This window comes from Dermacentor variabilis, unplaced genomic scaffold (genome assembly GCF_050947875.1).
Source record: "Dermacentor variabilis isolate Ectoservices unplaced genomic scaffold, ASM5094787v1 scaffold_14, whole genome shotgun sequence".
Lineage (NCBI taxonomy): Eukaryota > Metazoa > Arthropoda > Arachnida > Ixodida > Ixodidae > Dermacentor > Dermacentor variabilis.
The window spans coordinates 7,656,817-7,675,830 of record NW_027460302.1 but is presented as its reverse complement, the minus strand read 5'-3'; the positions used below and the strand labels follow the sequence as shown (position 1 = coordinate 7,675,830).

General features: G+C 47.0%; 1 protein-coding gene across 3 annotated transcripts in view; it reads right to left on the bottom strand.

Annotated features, from left to right (window-relative positions):
- The window catches only part of BTBD9 (BTB (POZ) domain containing 9), a 192,492-nt gene that overhangs the window by 62,962 nt on the left and 110,516 nt on the right, over window positions 1-19,014 (bottom strand). For all 3 annotated transcript variants that reach the window (XM_075677978.1, XM_075677979.1, XM_075677980.1), the window contains one exon: window positions 3,434-3,741. In XM_075677978.1, the coding sequence (XP_075534093.1) occupies window positions 3,434-3,741 (308 nt within the window). The remainder of the gene's footprint in view (window positions 1-3,433; window positions 3,742-19,014) is intronic.

Sequence of the window (19,014 nt, the reverse complement as noted above, 5' to 3'; positions counted from 1 at the left end):
GTATAGCCACCACTGCAGCAACGCTAGGCCTAGCAACTTCGAGGTTCGCTACCAAGCTTCGTGCTGTTCGGTGCCTTATTTCTCATTGAAACAATTTGCTGCTGTTAGCAATGACGCTGAGTCCACCTCAAAAATCCTCGCGAAAGGCTTCGAAGCTCGGAAAGCACGACGCATTGCATAATGCCAGTTCCCAAAAGTCGGCTTCCCCTCAGAACAGCAGTCTTACGCGGTGAAGCATGCGTGTACTATTGCGGTGAAGCATAGCAAGAGTGGGAAGGGTCAATTGTTACGTGACACAGTATGTATTCCTTAATTATACATGCATATCCTGTAGCATTACGTGCACCAAGATGCCTAATAACTGTACTGGCAGGCCTTCAGAGTGGACTTTTCCGTGCGACGACCATTTTTCTTTTTGGCGTGGCGGGCTGCTGTGAGATTTGGTGGAGAGTACATCCTCTCTTGTTTGCTAATGTGGATAGAAATGGATAGTGGCTATAACGAACTAATGGTTATAATGAAGTAATTATGACCCCCCCTTCAACTTCGTTATAACGAGGTTTTACTGTATTTGCACAATCCTACCTTTTTCATTCTTTCCTACTTCATACATCGACAGAGTGGAATTGCCTTCCGCTCGACGTACCATTAATACCAGATTACGACTCATTTCGTTTATTTCGTATATCTTGACATTGATCCTTGACCTTATTTTTTTAGTTTTTGCAAACAGTTATCAGGTTCTAGTGCGTTGGGTTCTATATATATGTTGCTCCGCTTGTGGTTGTTGTTTGAGCTACTATGTAGCATTGTCGCTTATCACTGTTTATTCTCTTTATTAATAGCTTAGTTTAACCAGCATTCGGCTCTTTATTTTTCTCTTGTGGTTGGCTTTCTGTACAGTCGACTCTCATTACAACGGACCCTGATAATCTGACAAAAAACTTCCACTTTATCCGAAGTTCGTATTATCCGAAACGCCTCGCTTCGGAAACTTTCGTCGCAATGTCTAGCAACTTTATTGCAAAGAGTGAGTGACGAACGTCCAAATTAAAAATCAAACAAAAAAAGTTTCAGTTTCGCCTTAAAGGCGTACCATCGATTGCCATAGCAAATTAAGCAAACAAAGAAGCAGGAGCGAGCGAATTAACCTTCGTGCTGTCTCTCAAAACGTCAAAAGCGTAGTGCATACGAAGCGAGCGGCACTGGGTGCATTTTGTCCACATTGCAGATGACTTTGAAGATAAGACCCACGCGGGTGCGGACTGGCACCCACACCGTAAGCAGCAGCCGCTAGCGCAGAACAACCCTCTCTCTCGCCTCCTCTTCCCCCCCCCCCCCCAAAGAAGATGGTGTGTTTCTGCCCCGCCTTTCTCCCTCGCGTGATATTAAGCCGCGATTGTTCGTTGACCCTCGCAAGTCAGTTGTCAGCCCGTGTCAACATGAGAAAAGTACATTTTATGTGCCCGATTCCAAAAAAAATTGCTTCTAATTTTGTCCGCTGTAGCCGATAGTCCGTTGTAGCAGTCTGTTAAAAGCAAACTTCGTTGCATTAATAGGTAGAACAAACTAAGGCTCAAATAGTGTCCGTTATTTCTGAAAGTCTGTTGTACGCGGGTCCATTGTAACGAGCGTAGATCCCTGTACTATAGCATTTTGTTTCATTAATCTTCATTGTGCTTGTTAATTCTGTATATGTTGTGTAGCACTCTCCTCTGTAATGCGTATGCGCTTCGGGGTAATAAAATGAAATGAAATGATGACACACCAGCTCATCGCGTACATTCTTTGCACACGTGGCAGTTTAACTCTAAAACATGGCACATGGCTGCGCATGCGCTCAGCCACAATGACAGCAGCTATGCGCAGCCATGGCTGTGCTTGAAACGGAAACATATGCCAACCTGCCCCCCCCTCTCCCTCTTCTCACGCATGCCTGGTTGTTTTGTCACGAGCTTGCTGCCCGCCCCCTCTTTCCCCTTGCTCGTGCAGGAGGACAGCACTCATCAAGCCACCATCCTTCTCATCTCGCCCTTGCATGCTGTCACTTGCACCTAAAGCACATAGTGAGCATGAAGTGCGACAAGATCTTATTTCTCTCGGACTTTACATGGAACATGATGTTGCTCCATTTAAGTAGTCGCTCTTGTCGCATGGCAAGCGATTTGAGAGGTGCATTCATAAGCAGCCACTTGTAATTCAACCATCTCTGTTTCATTTCAAAAAATTATAGTAACCAATCAAGTGTAACCCAAATAAAAGTTGATCTGTCATTGCAACCACCAACCACTCGCCGTGATATTGCCCTTCTATTATTATTTCATAGAATCATTCAAACAGATGACCTAACCTTATCAAACCTCAAAAAGTGTCCTCGACATCACAAAGACTGAACAATCAGTTCAGCTACACTCGAATTCATGGCAACACACACGCTTTTAATTTTTCAGCTTTGCCCTGTGCGGTCTGTTTATGGAACGCTCTACCAGATAGCATCGCTTGTTAATCTAAACACAGCGCATTTTGCAATCTTCTAATTGATCAGTATTCGGTTCAACCATCTAACGCGTCTTGTCTTGTTTTAATTTCTTTCCTGCATTTTTCTACATGTTAATAAAAGGATTTCAGTGATCCTAATTTTTTTACTACTGTATACATGCAAAAACTTTTATATTGTTATTATGCCATCATGTTATTGTGTTTACCGTTCATTGTTATTGTTCAACAAATGTATTTGCTAATGTTGTATTATTTTTCCATGTTGCATGCATATTCCTTTCATTATACTGATGTTTCCTTTTGCTGATTCCATACTATCATGTTACTGTATTTCCCCCCTTATACAATGCCTTCTTGAAGGCCTGTGAGGTACATGTAAATAAATAAATAAATAAATAAATATACGACCACAGAAGTTTGCGTTTATTGTCTTGGGATTCCTTCGCAGCAGCAGTGGAATTTTGTTATATTTGAATCGTGTATAAGCACAATTTGTTATATATTGAGGTTCTAAATACATGATGTTCTACAGACAAGAATACTCCATTACATTGAGAATTTTCCTATATCGCAGTTCGTTATACCAAAGTTTAACTGTATTGTTAAAAACTGGTATCTTTACAGGTGGGTTTAACTGTACCATTGTTTTTAAAATGAAATGTTAGCCGGGCCCACCCTGATCCACCATAGAAAGCAGGTTACATACTAAACCGTAGAGGGTATTACTCAAGAAATTGAAGGGTTTTAAGAAAATTCCAGGACTTCCAAGGCCTTGAAAACATACTTTTAATTCTCAAGGGTTTCAAGGACCTGTGGGCTCCCTGATGTTGGCAGAACAGACTACAAAGCGTGACTGGTACCTTTTTGCATATTAGGGTGTTTTTCTGGGTGTTAGGCTGTTGAAGCCATCTCACAAGATCACGAAAGTGCTCACCGCATGGAGTCGACGCGGTACGGCTGTGCCAGCTGCACCACAATGGCACCGTTGCCCAACTGGTGGCAGGTATAGCCAGAGTCCCAGTCGTACTTGGAGGTGTCGCCATTGATAAGCGCGTTGCGGCTGCGGCTCACCCCTTCCACCACGTACGCCGAGCGTGCCACGGTGGCCACATTCTCATGGGGCACCACCAGGCCCTCCTCCAGGTTGGGGAAGGGCTCCTCCTCCTCGCCAGTTTCCAAGGCAACGTGTTTGCATTCCAGGGACACAGCATGGAAGACTCGGTTCACTGTGTTGTGTGTGCCCTGCATTGCATTTACAACAGTTTCAAAACTTGGTGCCATGCTAGTTTCTTAAGTGGACACTAGAGAGAAACAGTGACTCAGCTCAAATTGCTAAAGTATACTTTCACAACTCTATTTTAATTTTTTTCAGGGTAACATGCCACAATATGTTGATTACTAGAAGAAAAAATTAAAGTTCAAGATCTATACCTAAAAGCCAAGCATGAAAATAAGATGTGAAAAGGGACAAAACTAGACAGGTGCTCACTTCTCCCATCTCAATCTTGCGCCCAGCTTTTGCTATATAGACATGCACCAGCCAGCCTAGCCATCCTCTGTTTCATACTAACTCAAGAGTTCGACATACTAAGCCTTATGCCAAGGCTTCAGCACTGGTACGTCAGTACTATGTCAGTGATCTTAAAGTGCTTTTTTTTCTTTATATTTGGGCCACTGGAGATCTAAGAGTTACTGAAACTTGCCAAGTTCAGTCTAGTGCCTTTAGAATACAATGTACCTGCCATGGTTGCTTAGTGGCTATGGTGCTGGGCTGCTAAGCACGATGTTCCCATCCACGGCGGCCGCATTTCAATGGGGGCGAAATGTGAAAAGACCTGTGTACTTAGACTTAGGTGTACGTTAAAAAACCCTAGGTGGTCCGAATTATTCTGGAGTCTCCCGTTATGGCGTGCCTCATAATCAGATCATGGTTCTAACACCTAAGGCCCCATAGAACCCCAACAATACAAAACAATGTAGTCTATATTTACCATTTGACAGGGGTGCAACAGCTGAAGTAGAATTTGGAACAAATTTTGGATCAGGAAAATCCAAATTTGGAGCAGGTTGCGGAGAAAAATAGCTCCATTTCAATGGAGCACCAATTATTAAATTTGGAGCGGTCTAGTAATGTGGAAGAAAGCCCACTTTTAGAACAGAAAACAAAAAGGTGTAAATATTTACAGCAGGAGCAGTATGTTGGCCTGCAGTATTAATAAATAAATAAAAAATGTGGCATAGCTACAAGTCATGAAACCACCGAGGTTGTGTGTGTGTGTGTGTGTGTGTGTGTTTTTTTTTTTTTAAAGCTCCGTGCATAAAACTGACTTGGTGGAACCGTGTTTTAGCTTCAGTGACCAAGGTCCCACAAACCGGTGCCCACTAAATCCTACAAGAACCCACACGGTAGATTTCAATTTGTTCCAACCTGCTGAGCAGGTTGATCAAATTGCTTAGAATATTCATAGGACCAAGCAATTCAACACAGACCAAAGAAAAGCTGGTATAAAAAATGCAAACAAATATATGTGTACTTCAAAGTGACTTAGCCATGAGTGGCATTTCACTGGACTAGGCTAGATGACTAGCCCCAACTTATTTATACACCAAACTGCTCTTGCACATGAGTAGCAGCTGACTAGACCATGACTAGAAACCTTAAAAACCAAGCTGTTCTTGCACATGACTATAGGCTAACCAACAGCTTATACATGGCTAGATATCAATGCTTTGCCTTTTTGATCATTTGCTTTTCGTGTTCCTTGAGTTTTTTTAAGTGCCTGCTCAAGGTTTGCATTTACTGCCGTTAGAAGCATGCGGTCACTTTCTAACTTATTCATGTCTTTTTGCTTGATGCCGGTGTTGATCACCTACTCAGCACTAGAGAGCAATGCCTTGCTGGCCGCCGCTTGGTCCTCCAATATTTTCTTTTGTGCTCTGAGACTGGGCTGCTCGAAGGCAGCATATTCTGTTGCTTTCCGCTTGCTTGTACTTTCTTCAGCACTCATCCTCTGTGCATAGTTTGCTCATGACTGCTTCACGCTCCTCAAAAGGTCAAAGCTGAGAGTTACCTTAGTGGCACCACCGTCATACCACTGAAGGAAACTTTTAACACGGCGCATTCTATTGATGCTGGCAATGCTCAGAGAGCTTCATCCATCTATGAGGTGCTTGTTTTCACTGAAACCTCGTTTTAGTTCGGCACTGCCTTGGGGTAGAGAAAGAAATGCTTTTATGAACTTAGAAAGCAGGAGATATTTCTGTACACCTGTTGTTGCCTTCAGGCAAAATATGCTTGCCCAGTAGTCATCCACCCTTCCTTCCAAATGCAGAGCACTGTTATCATTATCACACTTCAGCATGAGCCATTCACCAACAACAGACGACACCTTATCACCTAAAACCTGAGGCAGCTGTCCTTAATATAGCGCAAGGGCCGCACCTTCTGCTCAGCATCACACTCTAAGGTAAGAAACCTTGCATGCATGATCACTTTGTTTGTCAGAAGGAGCTTCTGAAGGAGTGCTTTAGAACAAGTGAAGTAGAATGCTCGAGCTCTGGGTGGTTTGAAATGTTCTTCCTTACCACGGCTAGCTCTTGCTTGTGCTGTCAAGGCTCAGAGCAGTTGTAGAATGTGTGAGAGAAGAGTGGAGCAGCAATAGAGCATTCCTGTTCCATAGGATCCACAGAGTCGAACCTCGGGTATCTACCCAAGTGGGCTGACTGCCGAAACATACTGGTTGCAATTTCCCAGGAGGAATGTTTTATGAGGGCGTCGAGAAAGGCAATCTGTCTATTATTTTCTAGCATGTTGCGATGCAAATGAAGTTCGCATCGCAACATGCTAGCTATTTGTTGTTTTGATGGCATCACCGTTTCACCGTTTTTACGACAATATGAGCAAATCAAGAAGAAAGCGAGATTGGCACAGAAAGGAGGCTATCGTAAAGGCTGTCATGTTAGATGCAAAAAATTTTGTGTTACACACACCGGAGATTTTTTTGCTGTTGCTTTATTGAAATTTAATTGCATACACGACTGCGCAGCAGTTCGATGGACCATGGAGCCATAGTCTTCTTCGCATGTTTAAAGATGCGCACACCATTGGACATATACGTACAGTCAAATCTACTCATAACGAGACAGCTTTAACAATATATCAGTTACAACAATGAGAAGCTGCTGCTCCATCAACTTATGTATGTTTTCTATGGTGAAATAATCTGCTTAGTACAATGCCCCCATGCCAGATTATCAGTTATAATGACGAAGACTGGCCACTGGGTGTCCGTGCAGAAAGGTGATCAAAATCTGCAAAATCCTTGAAAAGAATATACAAAAAGAGAAGTTCGAGCTGCTGCACGATGGCCCACCTCCCCAACAGCTTCTGCGCGCTCATTTTCCAGCCTTCTGTACATCGCCACCCTCGCGTGACTCTTTCCCATTGCCCTTCCATCCCTCTGAACATGAATGGGCTATGTCCATAGCTCTATGATGTGACATCCTACAAAACACAAATGGACTGCGCCAACTGCGCTGCTCCCAGACTGCTTACTGGCCCCTCATCCTGTGCAGTTATGCTAATGGATTAAGTAACTCGCGCTCGTAATTGTTAGTTGCATTGAAGTCGTTCCTGGCCACATGTTTTCTCAGCCTCGTTCGGCTCACCACCGAAACGTAAGAAGGCAGATCTGCCCGCTGATCATCGGCAATGCATGACGTTGCCAGTGAAAAGAAAGTGCGCAGCTACAGATGTGGAAACTAAGAGCTTCTAACCAATGAGGCGATCGTTACAAACGTGCTTGCATCGGATAGTGACGGCGATCACAACAGTGATGGCATGGAAGGGCAAGCTGCCTCAATGTTCTTCATGCAGGAGGCCAGACAGATGATTCAGTCCCTCCGGGGCTTCGTTTTCGCAAGGAACCTTCTGCTGCACTACATGGAGCACTTGGATGCCTCGGAGGATAGTGTCAGCTAGCGTTGCGTAACGCAAGCAATGCCAACAGACATGCGGTTTTCTCATGCAAGCCACTGGAAAGTACGTTGGTGCCGAAATGCTTGTGGTGATCTCGCCCCAGTTTTTCTTCTGGATTTTTCAAGCTGACAGGTTGCCGCGGCAACCTTCTCGCATTTTTTAAAAGGCCCTTTTTTGGGGTCACCAAAGCGATGCCTCGGTGTAGCTTGCATATCGCTTGCCACGCATGAGCCCTCTTTGCAGTTGTTACAGCAGTGCAATTCTAGAATGCCAACAGCCGCAGCTTGTTACAAGCAATCGGAGCGTGCAGGAAGCAGAATTTTCTAAACACTTAAACGAGTGAACGAGGGGCACTGGCCTCCCCCCCCCATTAGAGTTTTCTGAAACAGCACTGCCATTCCACTATGTTGATTTTTTTCATGCGACCCGATGATAACAATTATCGCTTATAACAATGGAATTTTCGTTGCACTTGAGTATTGTTACAAGTGGGTTCGGCTGTACTGCAGTATAGAGCAAAATCTGTATAACGAAGTAATTTCGGTTCCCCCTTCAACTTAATTCTAACAAGGTTTGCATTATTACAGATAATTATTCAACGTGATCTGCAGGAGTGTGCTGAACTGAGCTGGTTGGTGCAGTCTTAGAAAGTAATTGAAAAGTGCTTCAGACAGGATAAAGCAAAGATGACAAATGCAGCGCTGTCTAACAGCCACCGTTTATCGCGCTTGAATGACAACATACAGGAATGAGGATCTGCGCAGGGAACAAACAGACAAAATCATCTCGAGCCACTATTGTCAGCAGACAGTTACACATTCAATAGATATCGTTCGAATAATGATATTGTTACGTAGGAAGACACCGACGAAAAGCTATTTACAAGTATATTTACAAGGCTACAAGGCAATATGCTGCGCTTGGCCAAGAGGCAACAGCCCGCGCTAGCTTCTAATCGTCGTCGTCGTCTTCACACTGCTCGCCTTTCGTGATCGCACATATTGTGCCGTAGCACTACCCCCGGCGGCAAAAGCGCCGTCCCGGAGCGACTAAAGATCGGACTCGGAAGCAGTGTAGTAGGCCTTGAGCCTACTGACGTGTACGACATCACTAGATGCCAGAGGAGAGGACGAGGTTGAACCCACAGGAGCAATTTCGTAAGTCACAGGCGTCACCTGGCGCAGCACGCGGTAAGGCCCTGTGTATCGCGAAAGGAGCTTCTCTGAAAGTCCGACGTGACGAGTGGGAGACCACAGGAGCACGAGCGCACCAGGCAAAAACCGTACGTCACGATGTCGGGCGTTGTACTGGCACTGCTGAGTGGTTTGTGAGGCCGTCAGTCGAGCACGGGCAAGCTGGCGTGCATGGTCGGCGAGGGCGATGGCGTCGCGCGCATACTCGCTTGTTGAGACCGAAGCAGGAGGAAGTGCCGTGTCTAAGGGCAAGGTAGGTTCGCGACCGTACAGTAGATAAAAGGGAGAAAATCCAGCGGTGTCGTGCCGGGAAGAATTGTACGCAAATGTTACGTAAGGAAGGGCAATGTCCCAGTCGTGGTGGTCCTTGGAAACGTACTTGGCCAGCATATCGGTAAGAGTACGGTTTAACCGCTCTGTCAGGCCATTGGTTTGAGGATGGTATGAGGTAGTCAGTTTGTGTTGAATGGAGCAGGAACGCACAATGTCAGCGATAACTTTCGAGAGAAAGTTTCGACCACGGTCAGTAAGGAGCTGTCGCGGGGCGCCATGAAGCAAGATAATGTCACGCAAGAGAAAGTCCGCGACGTCAGTGGCGCAACTGGTAGGGAGAGCCCGAGTGATAGCGTATCGGGTGGCGTAATCAGTCGCGACGGCTACCCGTTTGTTCCCAGAGGATGACGTGGAAAAGGGACCGAGCAGGTCTAATCCAACACGAAAGAACGGTTCCACAGGGATGGTGATCGGCTGGAGATGACCGGCAGGTAGCACCTGAGGTGTTTTCCGACGCTGGCAGGGATCACAGGCAGCAACATAGCGTCAAACGGAGCGAGCGAGACCAGGCCAATAGAAGCGGCGGTGGACGCGGTCATACGTGCGGGTTACCCCAAGATGTCCTGCAGTGGGTGCGTCATGCATCTCAAAGAGCACAGTCTGACGTAGCTGTTTTGGCACGACAAGAAGAAGGTCAGAGCCGTCAGGGAGGAAGTTCCTTCGATACAGAATGCCGCCCTGGAGGACATATCGGCGAACGGATGCGTCGGTAGGTGTAGAACGCAGACGCTCGATAAGTGCTCGCAGCGATAGGTCTCGGTACTGCTCATCGGCGATGTTAGCGAAGGCAGACACAGAGAAAATGCCGTTGGCGCTACTACTGTCGGCGGCGTCAGGCTCGTCGACCGGGTAGCGAGACAGGCAGTCAGCGTCCTTGTGTAGTCGGCCAGATTTATAGGTGACAGTATACGAATATTCTTGGAGGCGTAAGGCCCAGCGACCAAGTCTGCCTGTAGGATCTTTCAGTGAGCATAACCAGCAAAGCGCGTGATGGTCTGTGACAACGGAAAAGGATCGGCCATATAAGTATGGGCGGAATTTCGCAACCGCCCAAACTAGGGCCAGACACTCACGCTCAGTGATGGAATAGTTGCGCTCCGCGGGTGAGAGGAGCCTGCTGGCGTAAGCGATAACCCGGTCGAGGCCACGCTGGCGTTGTGCCAGTACCGCGCCAATTCCGTGACCGCTGGCATCAGTACGGACTTCGGTAGGCACAGAAGGATCGAAATGGGCCAGAACGGGAGGCGTTGTGAGAATGTCGATTAGATGTGAGAATGCAGAGGCCTCGTTATCGCCCCACTGGAAAGGGGCGTCTTTTCTCAAAAGCTCGGTTAGTGGTCGTGCTATGGCGGCGAAATTTCTCACGAAACGGCGGAAGTACAAACAAAGGCCGATGAAGCTGCGCACATCCTTGACACACTTTGGAACAGGGAAGTGCGCAACAGCATGGATCTTGCCTGGGTCCGGTTGCACTCCGTTCGCGTCAACGAGATGTCCAAGGACGGTAATCTGGCGACGGCCGAATTGGCACTTGGATGCGTTGAGTTGCAGACCGGCTCGACGAAAAACGTCCAGGACTGCTGAGAGGCGCTCGAGGTGCGTAGCGAACGTTGGGGAGAATACGATAACGTCGTCCAGGTAGCACAGGCACGTGGACCATTTGAATCCGTGAAGAAGGGAGTCCATCATGCGTTCAAAAGTGGCAGGGGCGTTACATAGACCGAACGGCATCACTTTGAATTGATAAAGACCGTCGGGTGTGACAAAAGCAGTCTTCTCGCGGTCGAGATCGTCCACTGCAATCTGCCAGTAGCCGGAGCGAAGGTCAATAGAGGAGAAATAGCGAGCACCGTGGAGGCAGTCAAGGGCGTCATCAATCCGAGGTAGGGGATACACATCCTTTTTGGTAACCCTATTAAGGTGGTGATAATCCACGCAAAAGCGCCATGAGCCATCCTTCTTTTTGACCAGTACTACAGGTGACGCCCATGGACTATGTGATGGTTCAATAATGTTCTTGGCAAGCATTTTGCGAACTTCTGCGTGAATAACTTGACGCTCAGCTGGTGACACTCGATACGGGCGGCGATGAATAGGAGGGGCATCGCCGGTATTAATGCGATGTTTGACAGCTGTAGTTTGGGCCAAAGGATGATCGTTAAAGTCAAAAATATCGTGGTAGGAAAACAGAACGCGGTAGAGTTCACGAGCGTGCTCGGACGGCAAGTCGGGGGCAATCATTTTCTGGAAGTCAGCGATGGTACAATTTGCCGACTGCGATGGTAGAGGAGTATCGGATGAAGTGTCGTCAACTGCAATGGATGCTACTGAGTGATCCTCGAATGAGCAAAGGTGGGCCAGAGACATCCCACGTGGCAGCACTTGTGTCGTCAAGCCAAAGTTGACCACTAGCAGGCAGACGCAATTCGCCGTAATAGATAAAACTGTATGAGGTACTGTGATCCCGTGTGTAAGGAGGACGTCTTGCATAGGAGCCGCGATGTAGTGACCGTCGGGGACTGGTGGGGATGACACTAGGTCAACGTAGGTCAGTGCCGAAGGTGGCAAGCGAACGAAGTCGGCGGAACTGAGACGACTGGGGTGTGGTTCAGCAGGATCGAGAACAGGCAGGTCAAGGCGGAGAGTACTGGCGGAACAATCGATGAGAGCAGAATGTGCGGAGAGGAAGTCTAAGCCGAGGATGATGTCGTGGGGACGGTGGGCGATGACTGTGAATAGCACGATTGTTGAGCGTTCGGCGAAGGAGACGCGGGCGGTACACATACCAATAACGGGGGCTGTTCCGCCATCGGCGACACGGACAACAGGCGTCGTGGCGGGCGTGATAATTTTCTTGAGCCGGTCACGAAGGTCAGCGCTCATTACGGACAAATGCGCCCCAGTGTCTATGAGAGCAGACACAGAAACACCGTCGACTTGCACGTCAAGAAGGTTCAGATGAGTGGGCAACGTCAGTAGAGGATTTGGCGGCGTAGGGAGCAATGCAGCGTCACCTCGAGGCGCTGCATCGTCTAGTTTTCCGGCTGGGAGTGGCGTCCGAAGGGAGTTGGCGAATAGGAGCGACGGGGCTGGGGAGAGCGAGATTGTCGTCGTTGGGGCGAAGGCGAACGAGAATAGGGGCGGTTCGTTGCAGGAGAATCAGTGGCGGCATTATCGGAAGGTACGGCATAGGGACGAGAAGGGCCACCTGGGGAGCGAGAGGAGGCAGTGTAAGTAGATCGGATCGGGGAACTCCAGCGACTGCGACAGTGCCGAGAAATGTGCCCGATTCGATGGCAGTAGAAACAAATGGGCTTGTCGTCAGCAGTGCGCCATGCAGATGGGTTGCGGAAACGTGGAGGGTAAGAAGATGCGGGACGGGGCGGAATGGAAGAAGCCGCGCGGGTATCAGGGCGATGGGCCGAGCAGATGGTGTGAAGACCCATGTTTTCGAACTCCTGGCGGACAACTGCCTGGATCAGTGAGACTGTGACTGCAGATGTGTTAGTGGGACTGGAGTCGAAGGCAGCCGGATAGGCGGCCTCGATCTCACGCCGGACGATCCTGGTAACATCAGCAGTGTTGTTGGGACGAGGAGCGTCGGCACAGGAAGATGTCGCTGGGGTGTTGGGCAGACGGGCAAACTTCGGGTCAATACGTCGGCTTTTGGCGAGTTCCAGGTGGCGGCACTCTTTTATAACAGCATCCACCGTCGCTACGTTGTTGCACACGAGCAAGTTGAAGGCGTCATCGGCAATGCCTTTGAGGATGTGGGAAACCTTGTCTGACTCAGTCATGTGGGTGTCAACTTTGCGGCACAGAGCCAAGACGTCCTGAATGTACGTGACATAGGGCTCTGTTGACGTCTGCACACGGCCGGAAAGCGCCTTCTGCGCGGCAAGTTGGTGACCGTAGGGGTTGCCGAACAAGTCTCGAAGCAGTCTGGTGAGCTCATCTTCGTGCGTGCGATACCAAACTCGAGGTGTGCCACCGAGGTAAAAGACTACGTTGGCGAGCATAATAGTAGGGTCCCACTGGTTATTGCGGCTGACGTGTTCATACAGGCTGATCCAGTCATCGACGTCTTCCCCATCTTTGCCTGAGAATACGCCAGGATCACGGGGAGCGGGGAGAGTGATGTAGGTCGTCGAAGTGGCAGCAGGTGTCGGAGCCGGCGGAGTCGGGTTGTCGTCGCCGGGAGCCATGAAGGAAGGCACGACGTACCGTCCACTGCGAAGCTCCGTGACGAGGTACAGGGAACGTCCACCTCCACCAGATATGTTACGTAGGAAGACACCGACGAAAAGCTATTTACAAGTATATTTACAAGGCTACAAGGCAATACGCTGCGCTTGGCCAAGAGGCAACAGCCCGCGCTAGCTTCTAATCGTCGTCGTCGTCGTCTTCACACTGCTCGCCTTTCGTGATCGCACATATTGTGCCGTAGCAATATTATTAACCAGCAATTTGTGTACAAATATTTGGGCGTAACGTTTTCGAGTTATTGTTCCGGGAATGCGCATGAGAGTAATGTTGTTTCAAAAGCTGCCAGAATGGTATATTTCAAACAACAAAATATGAAATCCTCACTCTCTACCCTAAAAAACACTGCTTATATTTCAATCGTTCGTGCGATCTTGGAGTACGCGTGTTGTATTTGGGACCCTCACCAGAAAACCTTGATTGACCAAATCTAGAGAACACAGAATAGAGCGGCAAGGTTCGTTTTGGGCTGGTACAAGTGAGGCGAGAGCTGCACTGAAATATAAAGTGAGCTAGAATGAGAAGTGATCTCCTCTCGCTGAAGAAATCTGCGTTTAGAACTGTTATTTCAGATATATCATAACAAGACCGTAATTGCGCTTTTTTCGCCTGTGTCCGTCTGCGTCCATCTGCCATCTCTGTAAATGCATATGTGTCTACAGCCAGAGGTAGACACGCTGTGAGATAATATTTTCAAGCCCGTCATGTAAATTCAAAGCTAGTCTTGTGACGGGTCACTTGAAGCAACGAAAAGAGACCGTTGTGCGCCTATGAACAGTTTTTAGAACGAGGGGCCGCTGTATAGTATTTCGCGAAGATGGTGGCCATGACATGCAACAGTGATCCCATGCATTTGCTTTCGTTCACGAAGCGGTTTGTCGGCTTTCTGAGGGCCATGCAATTGCCGCAAATAGCTCTGCGTTCATTTGGTAACCATAACTTTATTCGATGACACCCGATGATGCAGCTCTGATTAGGCCTAGCAGGCTAGACAGTGTGGTCAAGGGTGTGGCCGTGACTAAAATTCGCTGCTGACCGATAGGATAACGAGTGGCAAACCATTGATGAAAACTTGTTGCTAATATGTTCCTATGGGTAGCTCATCAGTGATCAGTTACGAGGTCATGCATACAAGTTACATTGACGGCACTCAGGTCTGTGGTCGACCAGCTGGCAACTACCGTGAGCACATGTGCCAAGTTGGTCTGTGTGCTCGCATGTGGGTAGAAAGCGAACCTGTGTGCGTGCACACTGAACTCGCGTAATCGAATTGATCAGTGTGTCTTCTGGTGGCTAATTGGCCCAATCATCACACATGCTTCCATGCTTTCCGTACACACTGCTTTTGTTGTTCCCTCCGTTCATGTAGCATTAATCATTTTGATCGGTCCAGTCGACCTGGTCAAACCTTCCACCAATAAAGTTCGTGCGCTGTGGGTATGTTGTGCATGCCAAGGCACCGAGCACAGGCTGGTAATTCACCAAAGGTACCGGTATTCAAAAAATCAACTATTTGAGAAACTGAATATTAGCGTATTTACATGTTTGTAAGTCGACTCACATGTAAGTCGATCCCCCCCATATCACGTGTGACAGGGGAAAAAAAAAAGAGCATACCCGAGGGCGCCTTCGCTAACGAAAATTTATTGGTAGCTGGCATGGTCACTGGACTACTCGTCTTCACTTGTGCCACCATCCTCACTAGTGCTGCCCTCGTCATTGCTGCCGCGGTCCCACAGTGTGTTGTCCAGTGAATTTCCACATTTGGCAAACGACCGCACCACAACATTTTGTGGAACAGCAGCCCATGCCAAATGCATTGAACCACACGCAGCCGCCAAAAGGCTCTTTTGATAGATCCAGTTGGCGTAAGTTCGCGGTCTTCTGCCGCCAGCCACTTGTTGTACTCACGGTGGAGCAGGTCCTTACAAGGCGAAGATCCGGGCTTGTTTCATGACTATGTCGCACTTCAATGGCAGGGACTGATCAGGCATTTCAGCGACGTACGCTGCAAGCTTGGCCTACAGCTCCGGAAAGCGTCCAGACTTCGGAACGTGGGAACTTCTTCACTTGCCGTCACAGGTGAAAATTTTGCTTCGCTGCAGTTGCCACTCTTGCACCACCCCTTCAGAAACATCGAACTTGCGGCCCGCTGCGCAGTGATTTGTTTCTTCAGCGTAAAGAATGGCAGCACTCTTGAACACTGCTGTGAATGAGTGCGGAATGTTCAGTCGGCCTGGAGCACTCATGATGACTGAGGAAGCATGGAAGTAGCACGTAGCCGGCAGTCAAATCGAGCACGTCGAACTAGCTACAGGGAAAGAGAAACACGTGAGCAGTGTCTGCTCTTCCACGAACTATCGATACTCCCCGCAAGCGCTGCCGTTCTGAAGGTGCTGCCGCAAATGGAACAGCGGCACTTCCATCAACTATCGACAACCCCCCCCCCCCCCTCATGATTGTTGTGTGCGCTGTAAAACTCTAAAAAATGTTGAAAAACCCTTCCGAAAAGTGAACAAATGTGCAGGATAGCATAAAGCTATGAGTAGGGCCATAGAGCAAACATCAAATTGTAACTACGTTGTAGCTCCCCTGATATCTTGTTGGTCTCGCTTTTTTGGCAATGCCATGTTTTGGTTTTGTTTGTAGGTTGTGTAACATATCTGTAACCGAAGATTTCTCGTTTGCCACTCGTCAGGCTCGCAAATGTTTAATTTTGCTAAAGCATTACCCTAGTCACCTCCTTACCACCTTCGATCTGTTTATCAATGACACTTGCTATACGTACGATCGCAGTAGCAGTAGCATGCGGGAACGAAGTCGCAATCCTGCTTTAAACAACAGCAGTGATAATGCCAATAGCGATCCCAATGGCCCTGCCTCTAACACACGGGCTCGCTCACACCATGGCAATTCGCAAAAACATTATCTCAAGCGCACACTGAAATAACAATTGACGAGTGGAAGTGGTGGCTTGTCCTGTTAATGTTTATCAGTTCCGGTTTTACTTACTAATGCTAGGAGCATCATGAAACATTGTGATGAACTTGACATTACTACCATATTTATTCAAATCTAGGCCGATAGCTCTTTTCAAATAATCATATGCCAAACTCTAGGGTTGGCTTAGATTCGAGGATATTAAAAAACGTGCCAGTTTGTAATTGAAAATGATAAATATGGTGCATAGCTAGCACCAGCTAGAAAAATCAACACCGCAGCTGCTACTTGTCACGGCAGTGGCAAACTGAAGTACACGAGCGACGTCGCATTATCGTAATGACACGAGACAGGCGATGCCACTATAGTGTTGCTTTCAAATGAAAAGTTGTGCTAGCCGCAAAGGTATCGTCAAACATTCCAGCCGGGCGAGACTTCGGCATCGATGAGAAAAATGTCCGTCATTGGAGGGGACAAAGAGAGATGCTTTTTGCGTGTGCTGCAACGAGGAGATGACAGCAATAAGGAAGATAAGCACGCGCTAACAGAGAGGAGCTGTTCACCGGGAATGCGCCACGTTTCAACACGTATGAGCCGTGCCGCACCGCGCATGCATAGGCGCGCGGATGCGAGCTTACGCGCATCCTACGAGCATGCGTATGAGGCTAGCAGTGATGATGACCTAGAGTGAGCTCGGAGCATTCATATTAAATAAATGCTGTTTTCATTCCGTGAACGCTGTCCTCGTTTTTTTTGTTGAGCTTACATTCGAGGTAAGTTTCTTTAGTTTTTCGGACTTCGGACATTCGGGGTCGGCTTAGAATCGGGACCGTCTTAGATACGAGTAAATACGGTATATCCTCGTGCGATGCTCATTTAATCGTGTTAACGGAAACATGGCTTAAAAAAAAAAAAGAAGCATTCATTTCATTCAGCAAAGTTACGAAGAACAGGAAATCGCTGGGAAGCATGTCACAACGTTGAAGCAGAGTACCGCGCAGCGCTCTGTCATGACAAAGATTATTACTCTACTAGTAAACATTCTCCCAGCCCTCTTATTAGGCAATCCTAAAGCATCTTGCAGCAGTATAAATGTGACGGAAACCAGTGTTATTTCTCTTAATAATTCTGAAAATGAACCTATACCATCTGAACAATGCGCCACCGTGTTTAACAACAATCTTTCAGACAATTTTTCTTCATGTGGAGTTGATTGTGTTAAATATATGTCACAGCATGATTATCCTTTGATGTCCCCTATCACGTTCGATCACTCTGGAATAGTACATTTCATCGACTCGCTAAAGCTTTGTTCGTCTTGTGGAACTGACAGTATCAACTCTAAATTTCTAGAACAGACTAAACATTACTCATCTTTGTTTTTGCCTGAACTCTTCCAGCAGTTGCTTGATCATGTTATCCTTCCTTTTGATTGGAAGATTAGGAAGGTGGTTCCTGTTCATAAATTAGGCAACAAACATTCTCCATTAAATTATCTGCCCATTTCGCTAACAAGTATCCCTTGCAAACTGATGGAGCACGTATTGTACAGTCATGTCTAACTTTTTGGAAGCAAATTCTTTCTTTACGTCACTACAACACGGCTTCAGGTGTTCATTTTCTTGGGAAACTCAATTACTTCTTTTCGCTCAGTGCTTGCACTCTATACTAGACAAGAAGTTCAGAATCGATTGCGCCTTTCTGGACTTCTCGAAGGCTTTTGATAAGGTTACTCATGTACAGCTTATGCAGAAACTTTCCTCTTTAAACCTTGACCATAATGTACTTCCCTGGCTTGAATACTTCCTAATCAATCGCCGACAGTATGTTTCTGTCAACCGTCATGATTCACCCTTAATTAATGTAGCATCAAGAGTTGCGCAGGGCTCTGTTTTAGGTCCATTACTTTTTCTAATATACATTAACGACTTGCCCGATTGTGTGTCATCTTCAGTTTACCTATATGCCGATGACTGTGTACTGTATCGTGAGATCCGTGATGATAAGGACCAAGAAATTCAACACACTGATCTAAATAACATCACCGCTTGGTGTAAAAGCTGGCTCATGGAACACCAAGAAATGCAAGCTGACTGTTGTGCCTGCATATATGCATAACCACTTCCAGCTATAACAAGTTTCATGCTACCATTATTTAGGTGTAACTATGTGATCTGACTTATCCTGGAAATGTCACATCGACTCCATAATCAATAACGCAAATCACATGTTAGGCTATATGTGGTGAAACTGTAGCAAATCCCCTTCATCAATGAAACTACTATTCCATAAAACACTAGTTCGATCTAAGTTAGAATACGCTGCTGCTATTTCAGACCAATACGATGCTACTCTTGTTTATTCGCTTGAAATGGTTCAGAATAATTCCACTCGTTTCATTCATTCAAACTACGATCGTACTTTTAGCATAACTTTTATGAAAAGCAACTTGTGTTTGTCATCTTTATCACTGCGCGGAAAGGCTTTTCGCTTATGCCTATTTCATAAAGTATTTCATCATCATATCCTTAGCAGTGAGCTCATTCTAGCACCTACTTATCCGTTATCTCGAGTTGATCACCATCATAAAGTAAGAGGCACTTTTTGTCACACAAACAGCTTTTTATATTCATTTATTCCACATACAACGAAAGACTGGAACCACCTTCCTGATGATATCGTGTCAATCGAAGACAGCGCACTTTTTCACCGAACCTCGTTTTCTTTTTTTCAACTGTGACCATGCACGTGGCCACATGCGCTGTCACGTCATATTTTCCTTTTGTCCAGTTCAGATGTTGCTAGGCT